Source organism: Telmatherina bonti (genome assembly GCF_933228915.1).
Source record: "Telmatherina bonti genome assembly, chromosome: 21".
Taxonomy (NCBI): Eukaryota; Metazoa; Chordata; class Actinopteri; order Atheriniformes; family Telmatherinidae; genus Telmatherina; species Telmatherina bonti.
Genome location: NC_136630.1, coordinates 8,784,127 through 8,793,205, shown reverse-complemented (window position 1 = coordinate 8,793,205; position 9,079 = coordinate 8,784,127). Strand labels below are relative to the sequence as shown.

Here is a 9,079-nt window from a genome sequence, read left to right as displayed (position 1 = left end):
TAGGTCACAACAAGATGGCAGGCTGCGGGAGCTGGATCTTCTTCCTAACAGGCAAGTTTATTCATGAAATTATTCAGCTTTATGTCATATAAGAAACACTCCAACCTTTCTGTTTGGGTCTTATGTCTGTGTTGTTTACAGCCAATGTTTTAATGCTCCGGAAGTCTGACCTCAGCTGACAAAACTACAACATCAAATGTTGCTTGTTGTCATACTTTCATGTTAAAAGAAAAAACATTTTTACCTTTGAGTATAATTCTGAGGTATGTTTTGTTTAACACTTCTGGACAGTTTGTGCTGCCAGCTTGTTTGGGGCCAAAGCAGAGATCAAATTTTCCATTCCTGTGGGGAGGATATTCACATATGAGCTGCTGAGAGAGACTTTCCAGAATGACTTTGAACCTTTGTCCAAACTTTATGGTAAGCCTGATTTAGACATTTTCTTTAAAAAAAAAAAAAAAAAAAAAAAAAAAAAAAACTAAATGAACACATCAAAGATGAAAGATGAGGAGATATATCACTATTCCCTTTTGGTATGTTTATAAAGCTGGACGCTTGTACGATGACCCCATGATTTTTAAGTGCAACATGCAGAATTTCCCAGACCTTCCAGAGTGGCTGCGCTTCACCCAACGCCACCCGTTTGATAACGGCTTTCTGTACGGCACACCGATGTCTCCAGGAAAAAGTATAATTGAGGTGCGAGGATTCTTCTGAAATCATGTCAGTATGCTGCACGTTTGGGTTTGTTTTGGACCAAACATTGATGGCATTGTAGTGCAGTGAAGAGAGATATGCACGTATCAGAAAGATGTCAGAACGTGATGCCAGACACCCTGATACGTTTTGAGGCCATGTTAAAAATTCAGCAAGTGCACTGCAAAAACTCAGCCTTAAAAAATAAGAAAAAAATAGACAAAAATTAGTTACATTTTGCTTAAAATAAGATCAATTATCTGCCAACAGAACAAGAACAATTGGCTTGTCAAGACTTCCCAAAACAAGTAAAAATACTCTTAAAACAAGAGAAATTCTCTGGCATAAAAACTATCTTACTATTATCTTACCTTTAAAAAAAATAAGCATGTGTGTACCCAATTTAAGATTTTTAGTCTTACTTAGATTTCAGTTTTTGCAGTGTGAATGTGAGACACAGTATCATTATCATCAATGTAAAATATGTTGCAATTTACATTTAATCAAAGTTTGAAGTCAAATCTTTAGTAAAAAGCAATCTCCATAAAAACACTTAATTTATTTAGCTATACATTTAATATATTCTGTAAAAAAAGACAAAAAGATACAATTTCTTTTTTCCCCCAAAACAAACTTTTCTTATATAAGAATGATATAAAGCTGACATGCAGAGTACAAGAAAACTATAGCAGAACTAATAAAAACAAACTATCTTACAGCAGAGAATGTAAGAATTAAAACTATTACAGTATTTTAAATGTGCATGTAAATTGCTTTTATTGCAACTAACATTTAGGCTGTTTTTATTCAGAAAACCTGTCATGGAGTAAAGGCATCCTCAAACTAACTAATGCAAAAGCCAATGAGACAAAATACTTCTTTAATGTTTTAACCCCACAAACCATACTAGGAAAGTCTGTATATCAATACAAATATGATGACTGTAAATTTGCAATCTGATGTCTTTTTCTGACAGATCTATGCAGTCAACAAGCGCAGCTACGACACAGCAAGACACATTCTTGTAATCAAAGTGACTCCAGGTATGCGTGCTTTGACAAGTACACGGTGGAGCTGTGGTAATAATGAATGAGTGTGAAAGGTAAGATAGGAGAAGTAAAGAAATGGTATGTCGCTGATGCCACTCACAGAGAAGATGCTGCCATATCAAGCAGAGTTCTTCATCAAGCTGAGGGAGATTGAAAAGGTGCTGCCCTCTCCTGTCCAGGATGAGATAAAGCAGGATTTGCAAAAGTTGTGGAACGCAGAAGCCTTGGAAATTGTCAACATAACCAATGCCCTGGACCGCGGCGGCAGAGTTCCCCTCCCCATTGCAGGGCACTTTGAAGGGTAAACAGAGTCCTTATTTATTTTAAGATTTGCTCTGGAATGAATGTATGTTTATTCAAATCTGATTTCTGTCAGCGTGTATGTGAAGGTCGGGTCTGAGAAGTATTTCTCAGACTGTCTCCAGAGGGTGCTGACACCAGATCACCAAAAGCAGTGCTCAGCAGGGGCCAAAGTTAAGGTGCCTGGAGGATGCAACTTCTGCAAAATTCCCAGTAACTGCATCAGCTGGTGCAAGACGGAGCTGGTGAGGCCTGTAAAGACACATCTAAGATAGAAAAGTCTTTATCAGCTCGTCATTTAATGAAATATTGCAGTCAATTTGCTTCCTGGTTTTATTTAAGAGATTACTGATGTATTTGTGATGGAAGCTGTTTCTCCGTGATAAAAATCCTGCCATCTGTTCATGAACATGCCTCATGGTTACGATAATACAAAAATAAGAACTTTGACATTTCTGCCTCCTCTCCCTGCAGTTTGACCTGACCAAGCAGGAGCCTGAGCCACCTGCTCCCACAGTGGGATCAGGGATTTTGGAGTCTGGAGGTGACTTCAACCCTCCTGAGTCTCCCCCGAGCAGAGAGTACTTCCCAGACTACATTGTGACAGTGATTGTGCCCCTGATCATCGCCATCATCCTGAGTCTGTTGCTCGCCTACATCATGTTTGGCAGGCGAGAGGGAGTGTATGTATTCATCTTGAATCTACAAAATTTTTAAAAAATATCCACATGAAGCAGTAACAAAGCAAATAATTAGGGCTTGAGCGACATGGATCTTTTATTAGGCTGATGACAACTTTTACATTTGGTAGAAAAAAATTCTAATGACCAATTAATTAAAAAAAAATAAATAAATAAATTTAAAAAAAAAATATATATATATATATGAATAAAATAACTTCTTCTTTGTCATTTAATGGTTAAAACACCAGATATTAATAACAAGCATTTTACTGTTTTCACGTTATGTCCTTTAGCACTTGTTTAACTTTCCAGCAGAAGGACAAAAACATGCAACAAAGCATCAAATCTCTGGCTAGCAGCTGTACTGATGCAGTTATCTCGCTTTAGATTTAGGTCATAGATATATACTATAAAGAAGCAACAAAATGAGTGAAGTTACTAGAAAAACATTACTGCTGCAGCTCTTTGCCTTTAAAGTAAAATTACATTGTTTTTAATCCATTCTTTTCTTCACATTGAAGAGAGGACTCATATAAAGCTAAATAAAAACAAGAGATTTCTTTTTCAGATGTTAAAACATTTGAAAGAGTTGCACTTGAAGCATGTCAGGGCCACAAACAGTCCTACACAACAACACACGCTGGGTTGCAGATTCAGCCTGTGACACCTTATAGCAGGGGTTTCCAAACTTTGTCTGCAGGGTCCCATTTTCATCAAAGACAATAATGTTGAGTCCCTCCTCTCGTCACATGAACTGAAGAAACATACCAAGAAATGCGTCTTTAGTTTTAGTGGCTGTTTTGCAGGTAACTATAATTAAAACCGTGTCAGTGTTATTATCCATTCTTCTGCTTTTGTGTGAAACATTTTAAAACGGGAATCTCCGCAAACTACTTTTGGGTTAGTGGAGTTTTCTATGAGAGAGATGCTGCTTTAGTGAAACTACTTTGCTATGAGACTTGGAAAGTTTATTTCTAAAGTGACCTGCAGGCTTTTCTTTGTGTTGAGGAAGAAAAGTACCCAAGTGGCGGTGCAACTTGTTTGGCTTCATACTTCATTATATTAGATGATAATATTTTGGTACACGCAAAAGACTGTGGTCTCATTATTACCCACCATTGGTTATTACTATTACTGGTCAAGCAGGGACAGATATGCTCCATCATAGTTTGTTCTCTGTTTTACTTGAAGTCTCTATTGTTGATTTATCATTATTTCCTATGAGTACTTTTACAAATTTATCCAGTGTAAAAACTCCCAAGTTTTATTTAGCCTTGCCGTGCCCCCCCTGTGATAACTCTAGGCCCCCTCCTGGGGGGTCTGCCCCCCAGTTTGGGAACCACTGCCTTAAGCCTGTTACATACTCCACGAGAAGCGAGAACTTCTTTCTTGTTCCCGAGGCTCCGAGAAGAAAATGACGTCATTTTGTTCTCGCGGACGTGTTTGAGGACAGTTCTTGACACACCGGGCTGGAAGAATTTTTTTCTTGCGGGGCTGCGAGAAATATCGTGTGATTGGTCGGACATTGGAGGTAGGCGTGGTTAACACAGAGAAAGCATGAAGCGGAGTTGCTGCTTCCGTGTGTTTACTGTTGCCGGCAAAACGGATTGTTTTGATAAAACAGCTGATCGAGGTGGTGAGAAAGTACAAACATTTTTACATGTGGCAATAAAACACTCGGATCCAGCCGCGTGCACAACCCCGCCCTGCCGCGGACGAAGTTGCTCGTTAAATATGAAACTAGAAACTTGGAGAGAGGAAACCTCCACCAAGCACAATGTTTAAGAATCCTTTTAAAACATTCCTGGATCCAAACGGTGATCCTGATCACCACCAAAATTTAATCAGTTCTTCATTTTTACATTTGCAACAACTCTTGAAATATTTATAAAATCCCTCCGTAACCTTTTAAGTTATCTTAAGCAAAAAGACGCCGGGGAAAACAACCTCCTCGGCGGAGGTAACAACCGGGTTCATTGCACATAAAGCAGATATCTGCCCCCCGCAGTCATCCCTCCCCGCTGCAGATGTGCTTCTCGTGGAGTATGTATGGACCTGACGTACAAGATGTTTTTTCTTGTTCTTGCAGCCTCGAGAACAAGAACTCAGTTCTTGCTTCTCGTGGAGTATGTAACAGGCTTTATAGTAAATTCTGACAAAGTACATAAAACCTCTGTAAATGCGCCTGAACACGCAGCTGACGGAGGGATAAACAGTCGTTCTAGACTCTCAAATATTTTCAACACCTAAGTTATTTATGCTGTTATTTTACTTGCTTTTAAGCTGTCATCTAACGCTAGGCTAGGTTAGCATAGCATTAACTACCGCTATGTTAACAATACAGTGTAAAAGTCTATTTGCTAACTAACAGGACCGTGTTTAAGAACAAGGAAGGTTTACTCTACTTGATGGTACGAACTGATCATTTATTGTGACCAAGGCCGGATTATCCAATGGGCATTAAGGGCACAGACCCAGGGGCCCACTTCCACTTGGGGCCCATGTAGGGCAAACACCAGCATTTTGGACATGAAACAAAATGTACATAAAAGCCAGATAGTTACACCACAGTGTCTAGTGTATTGCCACTGGTAACACTGGCTGAGAGATGTTAGAAATGTAATTTCACGGTGTATGATTCACAAATTTCACAATATTGCGGTGGGGAAGGGGGCCCCTGAAACATTCTGGGCCCAGGGGTTTGCTCACCTTTAATCCGGCCCTGATTGTGACATGTTTTTCTTTTACCGTAGTTACAGATCCAACTCACTGACCGCATCACATACACAGAACTTACACAGTATCAATGCGCGGCACTAACACTACACACAGGCAGTAACAACTTAAGCTAAGTTAGCACAACTTTAGCAATGCTACGTAAATGAAAAACACTCACTCGTAATTACACATAGCAAAGAGATTTAAAATGAAACTGAAGACATGTTGAGTCATTATTAATTTAACAACTTCGTTGTGAACTTACCTGTCGGCGAGCTCTGCTCACCTGTAACGCTGCATGACTGTAGCTTTACGCCTGAATGTTACGGCGGTGTGAGGATTGAATGGGAACAGAGCGCCATCTCGTGGACAAAGTACACAATTACACAGTTCTACACGAGTCGGACACTTCAAAAACATTTACTGTTTATGAGAAATAAATAATAAATTTGCGTTTAATCGGCAAAACTCCGGTCGATTATGATTATTCTGAAAAGATCCATAATTGGCCGATTTAATCGACTGGCCGATAAATCGGTCAGGCCCTATAAATAATCCCCCCAAATTCCCGATTTTTCCCTAAATTTCTAGAGTTTTGATCACGATTAATAATTTCTTATGTAAAACTTTTTTCTTTCAGTGAGAAAAGGAATGCAAGAACAAACCAGTAAGTAAATTGTTCATTTCATCATTGTTCATTTGTTGTGTAGAGGAACTTAATGTAACTCAGTCCGCCTCTATTTCATGATTTATATAATACAACAAAAAGCAAAATAAATAAATAAAAGTCAGCAATATAATTTCACCTCTTTCTTTTGAGTGTGTTCCTGACTCAGATTATAGGTTTGTTTATATCTTCTTAATATAATTGATTTGATCAAGACTGAAAATTATTTTCTTTGTACTTGTATCCTTTCACAATATAATACATTATAATGACTGTGAGGATTTCTTTGTTTGTTTTTTTTCATTGTAAAAAGAAACTTTACACTTCTCCTTCACTGCATGTGATTGTGCTGTTTACTCCACTTGATAAGGAAAATCTGACAACCAGAGGTGTATAAAGTTGATGAAGAGCTTAGAAGTCCTGTCCGGCAGGTCTTTTCAACCAGTCACTAAACCAGATTAATTTAATCAGCTCAGCTCCACTGCAAGGTATGTGAGCCTGTTAGTGAAAACACCTGTTCTAAATGCACAGGTAGATATAAAAAACATGGCAAACTTCGACTGTATTTTTTACTACTAATTCTACTTTACACACCTCTGCTGACAACGTTTTCCTTCCTCCTGCATTCAAAATCCACTTTACCATAAAATGCAACATCGGGCACATTCAATAAAAATGAGTGTTTTTTCCATGAATGTACTGCATTTTACAACCCAATGATGTTCTATTATCAACTCAGTTTAAAAGTAGACTAGTTACTATACTTATTAAATATGTAATGCTTTAAGATGTCTCACATTTCCCTGAATTTCTGTGAACACTGCTATGGTTACAAGTCCAGAGTTGCATGTATGGTGTCCCGTTGAGGTAATTATCACTAATCTATGTCATGTTTCTGTAATAATAATAATTTAACTGCAGAGTCAACTTTTAGATCAATCTTAAACTGTTTATGTCTCTTACTTGTACATACTTTTTTGAGGGGAAAGGATGAGACAAAAACTTAAACTGATGCTCTGCGTACTGTAGAATTCAGCTGTACCACCACCACACCATTCATGGGAACACTGATGAGCTGAGGAGCATGGCTGGAAACCGCGGTGTCCCTCCACCTCTGTCAACACTCCCCATGTTCAACAGCCGCACGGGAGATAGAGCCTCACCGCTGCAGTCTGACAGCATCCCTCTCATCATGGCTCAGCAGTAAGCTCCTCATCCAGTGATACTTGACTTTTTGTGATATATATGTACAGTGATAGTACACTACAGCACTATTCTAATATGACAGCTTAAAAAAATACTTGGATTTTTTTCCCTTGTTATATATTTTTCTTGAAAAACTATGCTAACCTTTTTTCTCCTTTTTTCACAGTGATCCCTACAGTGACACATTGCCCAGGTAAACCCTTTTACTTTCTCTTGTCTCTTGTCTCTTTATTTTTCTCACCCTAATTCTACTCATCTGCTTTTACAGGAAGTGATGGAAACGTTGGATTAATCTGTTCTCGATGAGACTGTCCGTTTTGCTACAGTCCTAGGCTCCATATATGCAGTGCAGTGTTGTATTTTCTGCTGCTTTTAGTTCTGTCAGAATAAAAGAAAATAGAGAATGCAGTTTATTTTATTACCTTTATGTTGTTTATTATTTTCCCTTGTATTCTGGCATATAACTTGTCTTCTGGCTGGAATCAGATTTTCTTTGCTACATGAAGCAGAACTGAAAAAGTAAAACTCTTTTTGTGGACAGTATTTTGTAGTAATAAAAAAAAACAGTTTTAACACCTTCCATGTCAAAGCATCCCTACCTTGTAGGCTAACTCACTATGACAGATGGTAAAGTAAAGGCTGGGAAGTTTGGCTTCAGAATTCAGAAAAGAGCATTAATGTATTAGTCCAGAATGAGAGAACATTAAGAGTTGGAGCTTTTACTGACTTTTTGCACTGTGTGGTACAAAAATATACAAATATTGTGTGATTTGTTTTTAATCATATACATTTTTATCAATATGAATTTGGGATTGTGATGCTTTCCATATGAAGATAATAAAAACATAACAGTATTCTGTGTTTTATCCAGGAACAATACTTTTTCCAACTACCCCATTAGAAAGCAGTTGTAGTTACTCAGAACCACCAGGTGTCGCTGTTCTACCATAAATTGATTTTGTATCTTTTTCTCCACGTTTTTTGAAAGTTTGGTTCTGAGGATGAACTCTATTCCCATGCATATCTCTTAACCTATTTTTTATTGTGACTATTCCAAGAGTTAGAAATCATAGTTTATGTTTGATTCCTTCAACATAGAGAGAATTAATCTAAAAGCCAAGCAGGAATCTTGAATGTTGGCCTTGTTTTCACTGCTGCTCAACAGAAATGTATTCAGCGCAACTGTTGTGGAACAGTTGATTTCCAAACCTCTACATGGAAGTGTCTTGCATCTGTTTTTTTCCAAAGGTCTTGCTCTGGAATATGCGACATACAGCCTCAGTCTAAATGACATTTTTGGTATCCCTTCAACCTCAGTTTCACAACAGTTGCCAAACAGAACAGTGAAAACTCTGCCACTGAGTAGACCACTTCACATGCTTTATTTCAGCACCCAAAATAATTAAAAACATCTTGATTTATTATACATGTACAAAATAAGTACAGAATCTCTTTTTTTAAACCATGAAAGTGGGTCTGCTTCAATTTCTTTTTTAAGAAACCTTTCGCGAAAAAGACATCAACAAACAACATAAACAACAGGGTGGAAGATGTGTGCTGTCTTTTTTTGTTTATAATGAAGTTTTCCACAGGGGCAAACAGAAGGATCAACAATGAACACAGGGGCAGGAAAATGTTGAACCAGAAGTCACTTGCTTGTAACTACAAAGACATGATGGCATGCATTTCATCTGCAATGATCACCTTTTCAGAGGGCCTCTGTTATCAAACCAACACTAAAGAAGAAAACAATTGCACTG

The 9,079-nt window shown here is 38.0% G+C and overlaps 1 protein-coding gene across 1 annotated transcript; it reads left to right on the top strand.

Moving 5' to 3' along the window:
* Positions 1-8,173, top strand: sgca (sarcoglycan, alpha). The gene is made up of 11 exons (XM_079261027.1): positions 1-51; positions 292-420; positions 548-699; positions 1,673-1,739; positions 1,848-2,046; positions 2,122-2,290; positions 2,520-2,728; positions 6,087-6,113; positions 7,143-7,316; positions 7,486-7,512; positions 7,588-8,173. The coding sequence occupies exons 1-11, from the start codon at positions 15-17 to the stop codon at positions 7,592-7,594; spliced, it is 1,197 nt and encodes a 398-aa protein (XP_079117153.1). The 5' UTR covers positions 1-14; the 3' UTR covers positions 7,595-8,173.
* The last annotated feature ends 906 nt before the right edge of the window (positions 8,174-9,079 follow it).